At 40.1% G+C, this 20,810-nt stretch overlaps 5 protein-coding genes across 6 annotated transcripts; all 5 read right to left on the reverse strand.

Annotated features, from left to right (window-relative positions):
* Window positions 1-1,621: 1,621 nt before the first annotated feature.
* LOC128380125 (tripartite motif-containing protein 16-like) lies at window positions 1,622-3,503 on the reverse strand. Its single transcript, XM_053339824.1, has one exon. The coding sequence runs from the start codon at window positions 3,473-3,475 to the stop codon at window positions 1,793-1,795; it is 1,683 nt and encodes a 560-aa protein (XP_053195799.1). The 5' UTR covers window positions 3,476-3,503; the 3' UTR covers window positions 1,622-1,792.
* Window positions 3,504-5,787: 2,284 nt separating this feature from the next.
* On the reverse strand, window positions 5,788-7,464 carry LOC128380129 (tripartite motif-containing protein 16-like). Its single transcript, XM_053339831.1, has one exon. The coding sequence runs from the start codon at window positions 7,462-7,464 to the stop codon at window positions 5,788-5,790; it is 1,677 nt and encodes a 558-aa protein (XP_053195806.1).
* A 1,585-nt stretch (window positions 7,465-9,049) lies between these two features.
* Window positions 9,050-13,984, reverse strand: LOC128380130 (tripartite motif-containing protein 16-like). Of its 2 annotated transcripts, XM_053339833.1 has the most exons (3): window positions 12,978-13,984; window positions 10,366-10,378; window positions 9,050-9,731 (listed from the first exon to the last, which is right to left on the reverse strand). In XM_053339833.1, exons 1-3 carry the CDS (start codon window positions 13,954-13,956, stop codon window positions 9,050-9,052), a joined length of 1,674 nt encoding a protein of 557 aa, XP_053195808.1. In that variant the 5' UTR covers window positions 13,957-13,984. The 2 variants fall into 2 exon arrangements, with proteins under 2 accessions (XP_053195808.1, XP_053195807.1); XM_053339832.1 differs by lacking the exons at window positions 9,050-9,731; window positions 10,366-10,378 and having other exon boundaries at window positions 12,197-13,984.
* Window positions 13,985-15,497: 1,513 nt separating this feature from the next.
* LOC128380149 (tripartite motif-containing protein 16-like) lies at window positions 15,498-17,195 on the reverse strand. Its single transcript, XM_053339854.1, has one exon. It carries the CDS (start codon window positions 17,172-17,174, stop codon window positions 15,498-15,500), a length of 1,677 nt encoding a protein of 558 aa, XP_053195829.1. The 5' UTR covers window positions 17,175-17,195.
* Window positions 17,196-18,698: 1,503 nt separating this feature from the next.
* On the reverse strand, window positions 18,699-20,383 carry LOC128380132 (tripartite motif-containing protein 16-like). Its single transcript, XM_053339835.1, has one exon. It carries the CDS (start codon window positions 20,381-20,383, stop codon window positions 18,710-18,712), a length of 1,674 nt encoding a protein of 557 aa, XP_053195810.1. The 3' UTR covers window positions 18,699-18,709.
* Window positions 20,384-20,810: the final 427 nt, after the last annotated feature.

Raw genomic sequence — 20,810 nt, forward strand, 5'->3', positions numbered from 1 at the left:
TACAGCACTTAAGTAATAGTTACTTTCTGCTGCTGTATGTGACTCACTGACATGGTTGTCCAGACATGTTATATTCAACTGATCTTAATGATCTGGAAGATGAATGTAATTCTATAATCCAGAAGTTTAACTTTTTTGGCTTTATAGGCCACTGAGCAACTTTCATTAAAGACAAATGTTTCCCAGCGGGGTTTATATCTCTATGTGTCTGCTCCTGTTTGCTGTTTGCTAAACAAAAGCGGCGAAGCGGCTTTTATAGTGAACACAGATCGGTGTATCCTTCCGCTGACCCACCCGGTGGAACTATAAAATATGATCACACACACACAAATACACCATAACACCATCATGGAAGATAATAAAACATAAGTATACTCGATTAAAATACACATATGTAATATTGTGTAGAATTATGAGGAGGGTATCTTTTTCTTTTTTTTAAGGAAAAGTGATGGTCGTGATGAATGACCGTTCACAGCCTGAGCGGATGTAGACCTGACATAGAAAAGAAAACATTCAACGTTATTTTTTAAAGAAAAATAGAAAAATATATATCAATAAATATGAATATAAAAATACCACGAAATGATTAATATGACTATTATTATTCATATTATATTATTCATATTATTATCATATTAATAATATACTTTTGTAATTGTTGTTTTTCTTACTATTAAGATAAGATGCATTTTTACACTAGCAGTATAATAATGGAGAAAAAAAGTAGCAGTGTAAGGGTGAAGGTGACAAAAAAATAAATAAAATTAAAACAAAAAAACTATATACAGTAAACAATCTCTGTGTAAATAAATCTGCCATAAATAAATGTGCAATATGCAGAAGTTCCTGAGATAATATACATATGTGCAATGTTTCTAGGATTTACACAGTAAGGATAGCATCAGTCTTTTTTTTTAGTGGGAGTGGGAGGTACTGGGAATTGTGGTGCTGTACAGTCTGATGGCTGATGGTATGAAAGAGACTTGAACTTTTTGTTTTGAAATACAATATCAGTAGTGTAAATCAGGTCAAATACAGCCTAGGTAGCCCACTAAACAAACAAACACATAAATGAAAGAAGAGAATTGGGTTAAACCAAAAAACAAATAGTTATAAAATAAAGAAGACAGAGGCACAAGCCTTCTAAGAGAAGGGTATCAATATTTTTGACTTTACCATTTTCATTAGTTTTATTGTGTTAAATAATATGTTAAGTTTTATATCAAACACAAAGTTTCAGTTATATTCAATGTTAAATAAAGAATGATGTGTGCCATATACATAATACAAAGAATATTTAAGTTTTGAATGAGATCCTGAAATGAAGACAGAGGAAAATACTTTCTCACTATTAAAAATCATCTTTATTGATTATTTAAAGTTTCAGATTGTTCACACATCAATGACTTTTGTTCAATGATTTCATGTGCAGATTCACTTCATCCACACAATCAGCTAGTTTAACCACAAATGTCAGCTATGTACAACAACATCATTACTGATCTCCTGGTTGATTACTATCATGATAATTACAGTTTGATTAATGACAACAAAATATCTATGATGAAGGAAGTTCTGCTGTTTTCTCTGTTTAAGAAACGACAGCACACAAGGAACTGAAATTATCGACAGAACAAATGAAAAGAAAAAGGTGATGACAACTCCAGTTTGATTGACAGCTGATCTCTGTGCAGTTCAGAAACAGCAACAAGCTCTCAGAAACATGGAGACAAAAATATGAATAATTACAACTCAGGATCTGACACATGAAGTCTGAAATCACTTCTGTCTATTTCAGTTTACACAACTCAGCTGTGACTCCATAATTAAGAAGCAAAAGTCCAGCATGGAGAGGCTGAGTGAATGTGGTCTGGACTCTGTGGAGGAGAGTCATGGTTTCAGAGACGCTGAAGAAGGACAGAATACCTGCTCTGTGATCCAGGTACACTCCGACTCTGGAGGAACGAGGACCTGAGACGCGAGTTTCAATGTTGTTGAACAGAAAATTATAACTATCAGTTTGACAATTTAAAGCCCAAGATTTGTCATTAATACGTCCAAATACACATTCATTTGACCCTCCTGCTCTGCTGATGTTCTTGTATGCGACTGCTATACGAACTCCTCCTCCTCTCCACTCCACCTCCCAGTAACAACGTCCAGTCAGACTCTCTCTACTCAGGACCTGACTAAAAGAAGTGAATATGTCTGGATGACTAGAATAAGACTGTTGTTGGCTCATTCGTTCTACTTTTCTGTTCCCCTCAGATAATAACAGTCGTGTGTTTGCTGTGTTTGGATCCAGAGTGATTTCACATGAATATTTTAAGAACTCAGCTCTGGTCTTGGGCTCTGGTTCTGGTTCTGACAGTGAAACCTTCACTTCAGTCCCTGTCAGTGAGATGTTTGTCCATTTGTCCCTCAGGATGTCCTGTAGTTTATCTCTGAGCTCTGACACAGCTGCTGTCACATCCTCAAAGTATCTGAGAGGACGGATATTGATGCTGGATGTGTCTGAAAGTTCACTGAGTTGTGACACTGAGGGGTAGTTGTGTAGAAACTGGTTGTGATCCTCTGTGTGTGAGAGCTGCTTCAGTTCAGCGTCTTTCCTCTTCAGCTCAGTGATCTCCTGCTGCAGCTTCTCCTGAAGCTCTTTGACTCGACACTCTTCAGTTTCCTGCTGGGATCTGATCTGCTGCTTCACATCAGAGCTTCTTTTCTGGAGGAGATGGATCAGCTCAGTGAAGATGTTCTCACTGTCCTCCACTGCTTTATCAGCAGAGCGACTGACGGCCTCCACCTCCTGTTGAAGCAGCTTCACATCTTTCTCTCTGTCCTGGATTCTCTGCTGGATGTTTAGTCGACTCACCTCGAGCTCTCTCTGCCTCTCAGTCCTTTCTGCTGCAGCTGAGACTGTATCGTGGCCTTTATGATCATCCACAGAGCAGAGATAACAGATACTCTGCTGATCAGTGCGGCAGAAAATCTTCATCACCTCATCATGACGAGAGCAGATGTTCTCCTGGAGCTTCTTCGAGGGCTCCACCAGTTTGTGTTTCTTTAATGGAGCTGCATCATAATGAGGCTGGAGGTGATTCTCACAATAAGAGGCAGGACAGGTCAGACAGGACTTGAAGGCTTTCATCTTCCTCCCAGTGCAGACATCACAGGACACATCTTCAGGTCCAGCATAGCAGTGATCAGCAGGAGCAGCTTGGAGTCCAGTCTTCTTCAGCTGCTCCACTAAAGCTGCAAACATGGTGTTTTTATTCAGAACAGGCCTCGGTGTGAAGGTCTGTCTGCACTGAGGGCAGCTGTAGATCTTTCTTTGGTCCTCTCCATCCCAGAAGTTTTTAATACAGCTCATGCAGTAGCTGTGTCCACAGGGAATAGTCACCGGATCCTTCAGTAGATCCAGACAGATCGAACAAGAGAAGGAGTCTCGGTCCAGCTGATCTCCTTTCTGTGCCATTTCAGCTCTCAGTGGCAACGGCTGTCTGAGTTTCACTTACTGAGAAAGTGAAACAAGTTTGAAATCTGATCTGAACAACATGTGATCCTGTAGTAAATGCAGCTCTTGTCCTGCCCGACATGTTGGTTACACCCATCTTCAAACTGTAGATCTAAAGGGGAGGGAACAAGGAAATAGAGTATGAGCACAGAGTGGAGCTTGTTGTGTTTGAGAGCAGGAAGAAGAGGGAGGGGTTATCAATGATTCACTCCAGGAGGAGGAACAGTTTTAATAACAGATACTCTGCCGACCTTTGATAGTCACATGATCATCTGGTTTAATCTTTAACAATGTGTTGTATTTTAAAAGGCTTGTTATATTATCCATTGTGTCAAATCTTCATCTGAAAAATAACTAAAGCTGCCAGATAAATGTAGTGGAGTAGAATGTACAATATTTCTCTCTGACATGTAGAAAGTAGCATCACATGGAAATACTACAGTAAAGTACAAGTACCTCAAAACTGTACTTAATTACAGCACTTAAGTAATAGTTACTTTCTGCTGCTGTATGTGACTCACTGACATGGTTGTCCAAACATGTTATATTCAACTGATCTTAATGATCTGGAAGATTAATGTAATTCTATACCCAGAAATTTAACTTTTTTTTTTGGCTTTATAGGCCACTGAGCAACTTTCATTAAAGACAAATGTTTCCCAGCGGGGTTTATATCTCTATGTCTCTGCTCCTGTTTGCTGTTTGCTAAACAAAAGCGGCGAAGCGGCTTTTATAGTGAACACAGATCGGTGTATCCTTCCGCTGACCCACCCGGTGGAACTATAAAATATGATCTCACAAACACAAATACACCATAACACCATCATGGAAGATAATAAAACATAAGTATAATCGATTAAAATACACATATGTAATATTGTGTAGAATTATGAGGAGGGTATATTTTTCTTTTTTTTAAAGAAAAGTGATGGTCGTGATGAATGACCGTTCACAGCCTGCGCGGATGTAGACCTGACATAGAAAAGAAAACATTCGACGTTATTTTTTAAATAAAAATAGAAAAATATATATCAATAAATATGAATATAAAAATACCACGAAATGATTAATATTATTATTATAATTAATCATATTATATTATTCATATTATCATCATATTAATAATATACTTTTGTAATTGTTGTTTTTCTTACTATTAAGATAAGATGCATTTTTACACAAGCAGTATAATAATGGAGGAAAAAAGTAGCAGTGTAAGGGTGAAGGTGACAAAAAAAATTAAAAAAAATAAAACAAAAAACTATATACAGTAAACAATCTCTGTAAATAAATCTGCCATAAATAAATGTGCAATATGCAGAAGTTCCTGAGATAATATACATATGTGCAATGTTTCTAGGATTTACACAGTAAGGATAGCATCAGTCTTTTTTTTAGTGGGAGTGGGAGGTACTGGGAATTGTGGTGCTGTACAGTCTGATGGCTGATGGTATTAAAGAGACTTGAACTTTTTGTTTTGAAATACAATATCAGTACTGTAAATCAGGTCAAATACAGCCTAGGTAGCCCACTAAACAAACAAACACATAAATGAAAGAAGAGAATTGGGTTAAAACAAAAAACAAATTATTCATAAAATAAAGAAGACAGAGGCACAAGCCTTCTAAGAGATTGGTATCAATATTTTTGACTTTACCATTTTCATTAGTTTTATTGTGTTAAATAATATGTTAAGTTTTATATCAAACACAAAGTTTCAGTTATATTCAATGTTAAATAAAGAATGATGTGTGCCATATACATAATACAAAGAATATTTAAGTTTTGAATGAGATCCTGAAATGAAGACAGAGGAAAAAACTTTCTCACTATTAAAAATCATCTTTATTGATTATTTAAAGCTTCAGATTGTTCACACATCAATTACTTTTGTTCAATGATTTCATGTGCAGATTCACTTCATCCACACAATCAGCTAGTTTAACCACAAATGTCAGCTATGTACAACAACAACATCATTACTGATCTCCTGGTTGATTACTATCATGATAATTACAGTTTGATTAATGACAACAAAATATCTATGATGAAGGAAGTTCTTCTGTTTTCTCTGTTTAAGAAACGACAGCACACAAGGAACTGAAATTATCAACAGAACAAATGAAAAGAAAAAGGTGATGACAACTCCAGTTTGATTGACAGCTGATCTCTGTGCAGTTCAGAAACAGCCACAAGCTCTCAAAAACATGGAGACAAAAACATGAATAATTACAACACAGGATCTGACACATGAAGTCTGAAATCACTTCTGTCTATTTCAGTTTACACAACTCGGCTGTGGCTCCATAATTAGAAAGCCGAAGTCCAGCATAGAGAGGCTCAGTCAATGTGGTCTGGACTCTGTGGAGGAGAGTCATGGTTTCAGAGACGCTGTAGAAGGACAGAATACCTGCTCTGTGATCCAGGTACACTCCGACTCTGGAGGAAACAGGACCTGAGACGCGAGTTTCAATGTTGTTGAAGAAAAAAATATAACTGTTAGTGTTACAACGTAAAGCCCAAGATTTGTCATTACATCCAAAAAAACATTCATTTGACCGTCCTGCTCTGCTGATGTTCTTGTATGCGACTGCTATACGAACTCCTCCTCCTCTCCATTCCACCTCCCAGTAACAACGTCCAGTCAGACTCTCTCTACTCAGGACCTGACATCTTCCAGTGAATCTGTCTGTGTGTCTAGAATAAGACTGTTGTTGTCTCATTCGTTCTACTTTTCTGTTCCCCTCAGATAATAACAGATATGTGTTTGCTGTGTTTGGATCCAGAGTGATTTCACATGAATATTTTAAGAACTCAGCTCTGGTCTTGGGTTCTGGTTCTGGTTCTGACAGTGAAACCTTCACTTCAGTCACTGCCTGTGAGATGTTTGTCCATTTGTCCCTCAGGATGTCCTGTAGTTTATCTCTGAGCTGTGACACAGCTGCTGTCACATCCTCAAAGTGTCTCAGAGGATGGATATTGATGCTGGATGAGTCTGTAGGTTCACTGAGTTGTGACACTGAGGGGTAGTTGTGTAGAAACTGGTTGTGATCCTCTGTGTGTGAGAGCTGCTTCAGTTCAGCGTCTTTCCTCTTCAGCTCAGTGATCTCCTGCTGCAGCTTCTCCTGAAGCTCTTTGACTCCACTCACTTCAGTTTCCTGCTGGGATCTGATCTGCTGCTTCACATCAGAGCTTCTTTTCTGGAGGAGACGGATCAGCTGAGTGAAGATCTTCTCACTGTCCTCCATTGCTTTATCAGCAGAGCGACTGACGGCCTCCACCTCCTGTTGAAGCAGCTTCACATCTTTCTCTCTGTCCTGGATTCTCTGCTGGATGTTTAGTCGACTCACATCAAGCTCTCTCTGCCTCTCAGTCCTTTCTGCTGCAGCTGAGACTGTGTCGTGGCCTTTATGTTCATCCACAGAGCAGAGATAACAGATACTCTGCTGATCAGTGCGGCAGAACATCTTCATCACCTCATCATGACGAGAGCAGATGTTCTCCTGGAGCTTCTTTGAGGGATCGACTAGTTTGTGTTTTTTAAATGCAGATTCATAATGAAATTGAATATGGTTCTCACAGTAAGAGGCCAGACACTGCAGACAGGACTTGAAGGCTTTCATCTTCCTCCCAGTGCAGACATCACAGGCCACATCTTCAGGTCCAGCATAGCAGTGATCAGCAGGAGCAGCTTGGAGTCCAGTCTTCTTCAGCTGCTCCACTAAAGCTGCTAACATGGTGTTTTTCATCAGGACAGGTCTCGGTGTGAAGGTCTGTCTGCACTGAGGGCAGCTATAGATCTTCCTCTCATCCTCTCCATCCCAGAAGTTTTTAATACAGCTCATACAGTAATTATGTCCGCAGGGAATAGTCACCGGATCCTTCAGTAGATCCAGACAGATCGAACAAGAGAAGGAATCTCGGTCCAGCTGATCTCCTTTCTGCGCCATTTCAGCTCGCAGTGGCAACGACTGTCTGAGTTTCACTTCCTGAGAATTGAAACAGGTTTGAAATCTGATCTGAACAACATGTGATCCTGTAATAAATGCAGCCTGACAGCTCTTGTCCTGCCTTACACGTAGGTAACACCCATATTTACACTATAGACCTGAAGGGGAGGGAACAAGGAAATAGAGTATGAGCACAGAGTGGAGCTTGTTGTGTTTGAGAGCAGGAAGAAGAGGGAGGGGTTATCAATGATTCACTCCAGGAAGAGGAGCAGTTTTAATAACAGATACTCTGCCAGCCTTTGATAGTCACATGATCATCTGGTTTAATCTTTAACAATGTGTTGTATTTTAAAAGGCTTGTTATATTATCCATTGTGTCAAATCTTCATCTGAAAAATAACTAAAGCTGCCAGATAAATGTAGTGGAGTAGAAAGTACAATATTTCTCTCTGACATGTAGAAAGTAGCATCACATGGAAATACTACAGTAAAGTACAAGTACCTCAAAACTGTACTTAATTACAGCACTTAAGTAATAGTTACTTTCTGCTGCTGTATGTGACTCACTGACATAGTTGTCCAGACATGTTATATTCAACTAATCTTAATGATCTGGAAGATGAATGTAATTCTATAACCCAGAAGTTTAACTTTTTTGGCTTTATAGGCCACTGAGCAACTTTCATTAAGGAATGGGACCCACCTCCAATGCTGTGTCCTGTTCTCTTTATACATCCGTTGGTGTTACCAAAGACTCAGAGTTTATTTCAGTGTGTTTTCACTTCATGACAGTTAATTGTAACACCACGGCTAAAAAAGGTCAAGTTTAGCAAATATTTTCATAAATGACTAATTATTTCATTATTTTTTTCAAGCAAAAACCCTAAAACATTTTCTATTTCTAGTTTTTTCAGTGAGAGGATTTTCTGCTTTTCTCTGTTTTAAATCTAGTTTCATATTTTCTCCAAAACATTTGAATAAAATCCTGAAATGAAGATAGAAGAAAATACTGTCTCATTGTTAAAAATCCTCTTTATTGATAATATAAAGCTACAGATTGTTCACACATCCAATCAGTAAAGTTTGTTTATAGACTTTCGTTCAATGATTTCATGTCCAGATTCACTTCATCCACACAATCAATCAGTTTAACCACAAATGTCAGCTATGTACAACAACATCATTACTGATCTCCTGGTTGATTATTATCATGATATTTAAAGTTTGATTGTACATCTTTTCATGTATTTACAAAGTGATGAGAATAAAATATCTATGATGAAGGAAGTTCTGATCTTTTCTGTGTTTAAGAAACAACAGCACATTAATACAAACATGAAATTAACATTTAGAAAAAAAGAGAAGTTCACATTTTTATCTGCATAAATGTCAGTGAAGGTTGAAAACATCACCAGCCTCCATGGAAAAAAACAAACAGACATTGAAAACATCAACAGAACAAATGAAAAGAAAAAAATATCTCTGTGCAGTTCAGAAACAGTCACAAGCTCTCAGAAACATGGAGACAAAAACATGAAGAATTACAACACAGAATCTGACACATGAAGTCTGAAATCACTTCTTTCTATTTCAGTTTACACAACTCAGCTGTGACTCCATAATAAAGACAAAGTCCAGCATAGAGAGGCTGAGTGAATGTGGTCTGGACTCTGTGGAGGAGAGTCATGGTTTCAGAGACGCTGTAGAAGGACAGAATACCTGCTCTGTGATCCAGGTACACTCCGACTCTGGAGGAAACAGGACCTGAGACGGGAGTTTCAATGTTGCTGAACAAAAATGTATAACTGTTATTGTCACTTACTAAAGCCCAAGATTTGTCATTACGTCCAAATACACATTCATATGATGATCCTGCTCTGCTGATATTCTTGTATGCGACTGCTATACGAACTCCTCCTCCTCTCCACTCCACCTCCCAGTAACAACGTCCAGTCAGACTCTCTCTACTCAGGACCTGAAAATAAAAAGTGAATCTGTCTGGGTGACTAGAATAAGACTGTTTTTGGCTCATTCGTTGTACTTTTCTGCTCCCCTCAGATAATAACAGGTGTGTGTGTGCTGTGTTTGGATCCAGTGTGATTTCACATGAATATTTTAAGAACTCAGGTCTGGTCTTGGGCTCTGGTTCTGGCAGTAAAACGTCCACTTCAGTCACTGCCTGTGAGATGTTTGTCCATTTGTCCCTCAGGATGTCCTGTAGTTTATCTCTGAGCTCTGACACAGCTGCTGTCACATCCTCAAAGTATCTCAGTGGACGGATATTGATGCTGGATGAGTCTGTAGGTTCACTGAGTTGTGACACTGAGGGGTAGTTGTGTAGAAACTGGTTGTGATCCTCTGTGTGTGAGAGCTGCTTCAGTTCAGCGTCTTTCCTCTTCAGCTCAGTGATCTCCTGCTGCAGCTTCTCCTGAAGCTCTTTGACTCGACACACTTCAGTTTCCTGCTGGGATCTGATCTGCTGCTTCACATCAGAGCTTCTTTTCTGGAGGAGACGGATCAGCTGAGTGAAGATCTTCTCACTGTCCTCCACTGCTTTATCAGCAGAGCGACTGACGTCCTCAACCTCCTGTTGAAGCAGCTTCACATCTTTCTCTCTGTCCTGGATTCTCTGTTGGATGTTTAGTCGACTCACCTCGAGCTCTCTCTGCCTCTCAGTCCTTTCTGCTGCAGCTGAGACTGTGTCGTGGCCTTTATGTTCATCCACAGAGCAGAGATAACAGATACTCTGCTGATCAGTGCGGCAGAACATCTTCATCACCTCATCATGACGAGAGCAGATGTTCTCCTGGAGCTTCTTCGAGGGCTCAACCAGCTTGTGTTTCTTAAATTGACCAACAGTGTAATGAGGCTGAAGGTGATTCTCACAGTAAGAGATCAGACACTGCAGACAGGACTTGAAGGCTTTCAGCTTCCTCCCAGTGCAGACATCACAGGCCACATCTTCAGGTCCAGCATAGCAGTGATCAGCAGGAGCAGCTTGGAGTCCAGTCTTCCTCAGCTGCTCCACTAAAGCTGCAAACATAGTGTTTTTATTCAGGACAGGTCTCGGTGTGAAGGTCTGTCTGCACTGAGGACAGCTGTAGATCTTCCTCTGTTCCTCTCCATCCCAGAAATTTTTAATACAGCTCATGCAGTAGCTGTGTCCACAGGTAATAGTCACCGGATCCTTCAGTAGATCCAGACAGATCGAACAAGAGAAGGATTCTCGGTCCAGCTGATCTCCTTTCTGCGCCATTTCAGCTCTCAGTGGCAACGACTGTCTGAGTTTCACTTACTGAGAAAGTGAAACAAGTTTGAAATCTGATCTGAACAACATGTGATTCTGTAGTAAATGCAGCTCTTGTCCTGCCTTACATGTTGGTTACACCCATCTTCAAACTGTAGATCTAAAAGGGAGGGAACAAGGAAATAGAGTATGAGCACAGAGTGGAGCTTGTTGTGTTTGAGAGCAGGAAGAAGAGGGAGGGGTTATCAATGATTCACTCCAGGAAGAGGAGCAGTTTTAATAACAGATACTCTGCCAGCCTTTGATAGTCACATGATCATCTGGTTTAATCTTTAACAATGTGTTGTATTTTAAAAGGCTTGTTATATTATCCATTGTGTCAAATCTTCATCTGAAAAGTAACTAAAGCTTCCAGATAAATGTAGTGGAGTAGAAAGTACAATATTTCCCTCTGACATGTAGAAAGTAGCATCACATGGAAATACTACAATAAAGTACAAGTACCTCAAAACTGTACTTAATTACAGCACTTAAGTAATAGTTACGTTCTGCTGCTGTATGTGACTCACTGACATGGTTGTCCAGACATGTTATGTTCAACTGATCTTAATGATCTGGAAGATTAATGTAATTCTATAACCCAGAAGTTTAACTTTTTTGGCTTTATAGGCCACTGAGCAACTTTCATTAAGGAATGGGACCCACCCCCAATGCTGTGTCCTGTTCTCTTTATACATCTGTAGGTGTTACCAAAGACTAAGAGTTTATTTCAGTGTGTTTTCACTTCATGACAGTTAATTGTAACACCAGGCCTAAAAAAGGTCAAGTTTAGCAAATATTTTCATAAATGACTAATTATTTCATTCATTTTTTCAAGCAAAGACCCTAAACATTTTCTATTTCTAGATTTTTTCAGTGAGAAGATTTTCTGCTTTTCTCTGTCTTAAATCTAGTTTCATATTTTCTCCAAAACATTTGAATAAAATCCTGAAATGAAGACAGAAGAAAATACTGTCTCATTGTTAAAAATCTTCTTTATTGATAATATAAAGCTACAGCTTGTTCACACATCCAATCAGTAAAGTCTGTTTATAGACTTTTGTTCAATGATTTCATGTCTAGATTCACTTCATCCATACAATCAATCAGTTTAACCACAAATGTCAGCTATGTACAACAACATCATTACTGATCTCCTGGTTGATTATTATCATGATATTTAAAGTTTGATTGTACATCTTTTTATGAATTTACAAAGTGATGAGAACAAAATATCTATGATCAAGGAAGTTCTGATCTTTTCTGTGTTTAAGAAACAACAGCACATTAATACAAACATGAAATTAACATTTAGAAAAAAAGAGAAGTTCACTTTTTTATCTGCATAAATGTCAGTGAAGCTTGAAAACATGACCAGCCTCCATGGAAAAAAACATACAGGAAAAAGTGACACTTACAGACATTGAAAACATCAATAGAACAAATGAAAAGAAAAATTATCTCTGTGCAGTTCAGAAACAGCAACAAGCTCTCAGAAACATGGAGACAAAAACATGAAGAATCTGATACGCCTATTTCAGTTTACACAACTCAGCTGTGACTTCAGAATAAAGCCGAAGTCCAGCATAGAGAGGCTGAGTGAATGTGGTCTGGACTCTGTGGAGGAGAGTCATGGTTTCAGAGACGCTGTAGAAGGACAGAATACCTGCTCTGTGATCCAGGTACACTCCGACTCTGGAGGAAACAGGACCTGAGACGGGAGTTACAATGTTGTTGAACCAAAATTTATAACTGTTAGTGTAACAATATAATGACCAAGATTTGTCATTATCACGTCCAAATAGGCATTCAAGTGATGATCCTGCTCTGCTGATGTTCTTGTATGTGACTGCTACAGAAACTCCTGTCCCTCTCCACTCCACCTCCCAGTAACAACGTCCAGTCAGACTCTCTCTACTCAGGACCTGACAATAATAAGTGAATCTGTCTGTGTGTCTAGAATAAGACTGTTGTTGATTCATTAATTCTACTTTTCTGTTCCCCTCAGATAATAACAGTAGTGCATTTGCTGTGTTTGGATCCAGACTGATTTCACATGAATATTTTAAGAACCCAGCTCTGGTCTTGGGTTCTGGTCTTGACAGTAAAACATCCACTTCAGTCACTGCCAGTGAGATGTTTGTCCATTCCTCCCTCAGGATGTCCTGTAGTTTATCTCTGAGCTCTGACACAGCTGCTGTCAGATCCTCAAAGTATCTCAGTGGACGGATATTGATGCTGGATGAGTCTGTAGGTTCACTGAGTTGTGACACTGAGGGGTAGTTGTGTAGAAACTGGTTGTGATCCTCTGTGTGTGAGAGTTGCTTCAGTTCAGCGTCTTTCCTCTTCAGCTCAGTGATCTCCTGCTGCAGCTTCTCCTGAAGCTCTTTGACTCGACTCACTTCAGTTTCCTGCTGGGATCTGACCTGCTGCTTCACATCAGAGCTTCTTTTCTGGAGGAGACGGATCAGCTCAGTGAAGATCTTCTCACTGTCCTCCACTGCTTTATCAGCAGAGCGACTGACGGCCTCCACCTCCTGTTGAAGCAGCTTCACATCTTTCTCTCTGTCCTGGATTCTCTGCTGGATGTTTAGTAGACTCACCTCAAGCTCTCTCTGCCTCTCAGTCCTTTCTGCTGCAGCTGAGACTGTGTCGTGGCCTTTATGTTCATCCACAGAGCAAAGATAACAGATACTCTGCTGATCAGTGCGGCAGAACATCTTCATCACCTCATCATGACGAGAGCAGATGTTCTCCTGGAGCTTCTCCGAGGGCTCAACCAACTTGTGTTTCTTAAATTGACCAACAGTGTAATGAGGCTGAAGGTGATTCTCACAGTAAGAGATCAGACACACCAGACAGGACTTGAAGGCTTTCAGCTTCCTCCCAGTGCAGACATCACAGGCCACATCTTCAGGTCCAGCATAGCAGTGATCAGCAGGAGGAGCTTGGAGTCCAGTCTTCTTCAGCTGCTCCACTAAAGCTGCAAACATGGTGTTTTTATTCAGGACAGGCCTCGGTGTGAAGGTCTGTCTGCACTGAGGACAGCTGTAGATCTTCCTCTGATCCTCTCCATCCCAGAATCCTTTAATACAGCTCATACAGTAACTATGTCCGCAGGGAATAGTCACTGGATCCTTCAGTAGATCCAGACAGATCGAACAAGAGAAGGATTCTCGGTCCAGCTGATCTCCTTTCTGCGCCATTTCAGCTCTCAGTGGCAACGACTGTCTGAGTTTCACTTACTGAGAAAGTGAAACAAGTTTGAAATCTGATCTGAACAACATGTGATCATGTAGTAAATGCAGCTCTTGTCCTGCCCGACATGTTGGTTACACCCATCTTCAAACTGTAGATCTAAAGGGGAGGGAACAAGGAAATAGAGTATGAGCACAGAGTGGAGCTTGTTGTGTTTGAGAGCAGGAAGAAGAGGGAGGGGTTATCAATGATTCACTCCAGGAGGAGGAACAGTTTTAATAACAGATACTCTGCCGACCTTTGATAGTCACATGGTCATCTGGTTTAATCTTTAACAATGTGTTGTATTTTAAAAGGCTTGTTAAATTATCCATTGTGTCAAATCTTCATCTGAAAAGTAACTAAAGCTGCCAGATAAATGTAGTGGAGTAGAAAGTACAATATTTCCCTCTGACATGTAGAAAGTAGCATCACATGGAAATACTACAGTAAAGTACAAGTACCTCAAAACTGTACTTAATTACAGCACTTAAGTAATAGTTACTTTCTGCTGCTGCATGTGACTCACTGACATGGTTGTCCAGACATGTTATATTCAACTGATCTTAATGATCTGGAAGATGAATGTAATTCTATACCCAGAAATTTAACTTTTTTGGCTTTATAGGCCACTGAGCAAGGAATGGGACCCACCCCCAATGCTGTGTCCTGTTCTTTTTATACATACTTTGTTGATACCAAAGACTCAGAGTTCATTTCAGTGTGTTTTCACTTCATGACAGTTAATTGTAACACCACGGCTAAAAAAGGTCAAGTTTAGCAAATATTTTCATAAATGACTAATTATTTCATTCATTTTGACAAGCAAAAACCTTAAAACATTTTCTATTTCTAGAGTTTTTGTTTTAAATCTAGTTTCATATTTTCTCCAAAACATTTGAATGACATCCTGAAATGAAGACAGAAGAAAATACTGTCTCATTGTTAAAAATCTTCTTTATTGATAATATAAAGCTACAGCTTGTTAACACATCCAATCAGTAAAGTTTGTTTATAGACTTTTGTTCAATGATTTCATGTCTAGATTCACTTCATCCACACAATCAATCAGTTTAACCACAAATGTCAGCTATGTACAACAACACTATTAATGATCTCCTGGTTGATTATTATCATGATATTTAAAGTTTGATTGTACATATTTTTATGAATTTACAAAGTGATGAGAACAAAATATCTATGATGAAGGAAGTTCTGATCTTTTCTCTGTTTAAGAAACAACAGCACATTAATACAAACATGAAATTAACATATAGAACAAAGAGAAGTTCACATTTTTATCTGCATAAATGTCAGTGACGGTTGAAAACATCACCAGCCTCCATGGAAAAAAACAAACAGACATTGAAAACATCAACAGAACAAATGAAAAGAAAAAAAATATCTCTGTGCAATTCAGAAACAGCCACGAGCTCTCAGAAACATGGAGATAAAAACATGAATAATTACAACACAGGATCTGACACATGAAATCTGAACTCACTTGTGTCTATTTCAGTTTACATAACTCAGCTGTGGCTCCAAATTTACAAAGCAAAAGTCCAGCATGGAGAGGCTGAGTGAATGTGGTCTGGACTCTGTGGAGGAGAGTCATGGTTTCAGAGACGCTGTAGAAGGACAGAATACCTGCTCTGTGATCCAGGTACACTCCTACTCTGGAGGAACCAGGACCTGAGACGGGAGTTTGAATGTTGTTGAACAAAAATCTATAACTGTTAGTGTAACAACGTAAAGCCCAAGATTTGTCATTATGTCCAAATATACATTCAATTGACACTCCTTTTCTTTTGATATTCTTGTATGCGACTGCTACATAAATTCCTCCTCCCCACTCCACCTCCCAGTAACAACGTCCAGTCAGACTCTCTCTACTCAGGACCTGCCCCAGCCAAAATCCAGTGAATCTATCTGGGTGACTAGAATAAGACTGATGTCGTCTCATTCGTTGTACTTTTCTGTTCCCCTCAGATAATAACAGCTCTGTGTGTGCTGTGTTTGGATCCAGAGTGATTTCACATGAATATTTTAAGAACTCCGCTCTGGTCTTGGGTTCTACTTCTGGCAGGAAAACATCCACTTCAGTCCCTATCAGTGAGATGTTTGTCCATTCGTCCCTCAGGATGTCCTGTAGTTTATCTCTGAGCTCTGACACAGCTGCTGTCACATCCTCAAAGTATCTCAGAGGACGGATATTGGTGCTGGATGAGTCTGTAGGTTCACTGAGTTGTGACACTGAGGGGTAGTTGTGTAGAAACTGGTTGTGATCCTCTGTGTGTGAGAGCTGCTTCAGTTCAGCGTCTTTCCTCTTCAGCTCAGTGATCTCCTGCTGCAGCTTCTCCTGAAGCTCTTTGACTCGACTCACTTCAGTTTCCTGCTGGGATCTGATCTGCTGCTTCACATCAGAGCTTCTTTTCTGGAGGAGACGGATCAGCTCAGTGAAGATCTTCTCACTGTCCTCCACTGCTTTATCAGCAGAGCGACTGACGGCCTCCACCTCCTGTTGAAGCAGCTTCACATCTTTCTCTCTGTCCTGGATTCTCTGCTGGATGTTTAGTTGACTCACCTCGAGCTCTCTCTGTCTCTCAGTCCTTTCTGCTGCAGCTGAGACTGTGTCGTGGCCTTTATGTTCATCCACAGAGCAGAGATAACAGATACTCTGCTGATCAGTGCGGCAGAACATCTTCATCACCTCATCATGACGAGAGCAGATGTTCTCCTGGAGCTTCTTCGAGGGCTCAACCAGCTTGTGTTTCTTTAATGGAACTGCATCATAATGAGGCTGGAGGTGATTCTCACAGTAAGAGGCAGGACAGGTCAGACAGGACTTGAAGGCTTTCCTCTTCCTCCCAGTGCAGACATCACAAGACACATCTTCAGGTCCAGCATAGCAGTGATCAGCAGGAGCAGCTTGGAGTCCAGTCTTCTTCAGCTGCTCCACTAAAGCTGCTAACATGGTGCTTTTCATCAGGGCAGGCCTCGGTGTGAAGGTCTGTCTGCACTGAGGGCAGCTGTAGATCTTCCTCTGATCCTCTCCATCCCAGAAGTTTTTAATACAGCTCATACAGTAGCTGTGTCCGCAGGGAATAGTCACCGGATCCTTCAGCAGATCCAGACAAATCGAACAAGAGAAGGATTCTCGGTCCAGCTGATCTCCTTTCTGTGCCATTTCAGCTCTCTGTGGCAACGACTGTCTGAGTTTCACTTCCTGAGAAGTGAAACAAGTTTGAAATCTGATCTGAACAACATGTGATCCTGTAGTAAATGCAGCTCTTGTCCTGCCCGACATGTTGGTTACACCCATCTTCAAACTGTAGATCTAAAGGGGAGGGAACAAGGAAATAGAGTATGAGCACAGAGTGGAGCTTGTGTTTGAGAGCAGGAAGAAGAGGGAGGGGTTATCAATGATTCACTCCAGGAGGAGGAACAGTTTTAATAACAGATACTCTGCCGACCTTTGATAGTCACATGATCATCTGGTTTAATGTTTAACAATGTGTTGTATTTTAAAAGGCTTGTTATATTATCCATTGTGTCAAATCTTCATCTGAAAAATAACTAAAGCTGCCAGATAAATGTAGTGGAGTAGAAAGTACAATATTTCTCTCTGACATGTAGAAAGTAGCATCACATGGAAATACTACAGTAAAGTACAAGTACCTCAAAACTGTACTTAATTACAGCACTTAAGTAATAGTTACTTTCTGCTGCTGTATGTGACTCACTGACATGGTTGTCCAGACATGTTATATTCAACTGATCTTAATGATCTGGAATATTAATGTAATTCTATACCCAGAAGTTTAACTTTTTTGGCTTTATAGGCCACTGAGCAACTTTCATTAAGGAATGGGGCCCACCCCCAATGCTGTGTCCTGTTCTCTTTATACATCCGTTGGTGTTACCAAAGACTAAGAGTTTATTTCAGTGTGTTTTCACTTCATGACAGTTAATTGTAACACCACGCCTAAAAAAGGTCAAGTTTAGCAAATATTTTCATAAATTACTAATTATTTCATTCATTTTGACAAACAAAAACCCTAAAACATTTTCTAGTTTTTTTGTTTTAAATCTAGTTTCATATTTTCTCCAAAACATTTGAATGACATCCTGAAATGAAGACAGAACAAAATATTGTCTCATTGTTAAAAATCCTCTTTATTGATAATATAAAGCTACAGCTTGTTCACACATCCAATCAGTAAAGTTTGTTTATAGACTTTTGTTCAATGATTTCATGTCCAGATTCACTTCATCCACACAATCAATCAGTTTAACCACAAATGTCAGCTATGTACAACAACATTATTAATGATCTCCTGGTTGATTATTATCATGATATTTAAAGTTTGATTGTACATATTTTTATGTATTTACAAAGTGATGAGACTAAAATATCTATGATCAAGGAAGTTCTGATCTTTTCTCTGTTTAAGAAACAACAGCACATTAATACAAACATGAAATTAACATTTAGAAAAAAGAGAAGTTCACATTTTTATCTGAAGAAATGTCAGTGAAGGTTGAAAACATCACCAGCCTCCATGGAAAAAAACAGACATTGAAAACATCAACAGAACAAATGAAAAGAAAAAAATATCTCTGTGCAGTTCAGAAACAGCCACGAGCTCTCAAAAACATGGAGACAAAAACATGAAGAATTAAATATAGAATATGACACACAAAATCTGAAATAACTTCTGTCTATTCCAGTTTACACAACTCAGCTGTGACTCCATAATTACAAAGCCAAAGTCCAGCATAGAGAGGATGAGTGAATGTGGTCTGGACTCTGTGGAGGAGAGTCATGGTTTCAGAGACGCTGTAGAAGGACAGAATACCTGCTCTGTGATCCAGGTACACTCCGACTCTGGAGGAACGAGGACCTGAGACGGGAGTTTCAATGTTGTTGAACCAAAAATTATAACTATTAGTGTCACATCTTAAAGCCCAAGATTTGTCATTATATCCAAATCCACAATCATCTGATAATCCTGCTCTGCTGATATTCTTGTATGTGACTGCTATACGAACTCCTCCTCCTCTCCACTCCACCTCCCAGTAACAACGTCCAGTCAGACTCTCTCTACTCAGGACCTGTCTGTAAAAAGTGAATCTGTCTGGGTGACTAGAATAAGACTGTTGTTGATTCATTCGTTGTAATTTTCTGCTCCCCTCAGAAAATAACAGTTCTGTGTGTGCTGTGTTTGGATCCAGAGTGATTTCACATGAATATTTTAAGAATCCAGCTCTAGTCTTGGGTTCTGGTCCTGACAGTAAAACGTCCACTTCAGTCCCTGTCAGTGAGATGTTTGTCCATTTGTCGCTCAGGATGTCCTGTAGTTTATCTCTGAGCTCTGACACAGCTGCTGTCACATCCTCAAAGTATCTCAGTGGACGGATATTGATGCTGGATGAGTCTGTAGGTTCACTGAGTTGTGACACTGAGGGGTAGTTGTGTAGAAACTGGTTGTGATCCTCTGTGTGTGAGAAGTGCTTCAGTTCAGCGTCTTTCCTCTTCAGCTCAGTGATCTCCTGCTGCAGCTTCTCCTGAAGCTCTTTGACTCCACTCACTTCAGTTTCCTGCTGGGATCTGATCTGCTGCTTCACATCAGAGCTTCTTTTCTGGAGGAGATGGATCAGCTCAGTGAAGATCTTCTCACTGTCCTCCACTGCTTTATCAGCAGAGCGACTGACGGCCTCCACCTCCTGTTGAAGCAGCTTCACATCTTTCTCTCTGTCCTGGATTCTCTGCTGGATGTTTAGTCGACTCACCTCGAGCTCTCTCTGCCTTTCAGTCCTTTCTGCTGCAGCTGAGACTGTGTCGTGGCCTTTATGTTCATCCACAGAGCAGAGGTAACAGATACTCTGCTGATCAGTGCGGCAGAACATCTTCATCACCTCATCATGACGAGAGCAGATGTTCTCCTGGAGCTTCTTCGAGGGCTCAACCAGTTTGTGTTTCTTTAATGGAGCTGCATCATAATGAGGCTGGAGGTGATTCTTACAGTAAGAGGCAGGACAGGTCAGACAGGACTTGAAGGCTTTCATCTTCCTCCCAGTGCAGACATCACAGGACACATCTTCAGGTCCAGCATAGCAGTGATCAGCAGGAGCAGTTTGGAGTCCAGTCTTCTTCAGCTGCTCCACTAAAGCTGCTAACATGGTGCTTTTCTTCAGGACAGGCCTCGGTGTGAAGGCCTCTCCGCACTGAGGGCAGCTGTAGATCTTCCTCTGATCCTCCCCATCCCAGAAGTTTTTCATACAGCTCATACAGTAGCTGTGTCCACAGGGAATAGTCACCGGATCATTCAGTAGATCCAGACAGATCGAACAGCTGATTGTTTCTCGGTCCAGCTGATCTCCTTTCTGCGCCATTTCAGCTCTCAGTGGCAACGACTGTCTGAGTTTCACTTACTGACAAAGTGAATCTGAACAACATGTGATCCTGTAGTAAATGCAGTCTGACTGGCTTGTCCTGCCCGACATGTTGGTTACACCCATCTTCAAACTGTATATCTAAAAGGGAGGGAACAAGGAAATAGAGTATGAGCACAGAGTGGAGCTTGTTGTGTTTGAGAGCAGGAAGAAGAGGGAGGGGTTATCAATGATTCACTCCAGGACGAGGAACAGTTTTAATAACAGATACTCTGCCGACCTTTGATAGTCACATGATCTTCTGGTTTAATCTTTAACAATGTGTTGTATTTTAAAAGGCTTGTTATATTATCCATTGTGTCAAATCTTCATCTGAAAAATAACTAAAGCTGCCAGATAAATGTAGTGGAGTAGAAAGTACAATATT

This window comes from Scomber japonicus, chromosome 19, assembly GCF_027409825.1.
Source record: "Scomber japonicus isolate fScoJap1 chromosome 19, fScoJap1.pri, whole genome shotgun sequence".
Classification (NCBI taxonomy): Eukaryota; Metazoa; Chordata; class Actinopteri; order Scombriformes; family Scombridae; genus Scomber; species Scomber japonicus.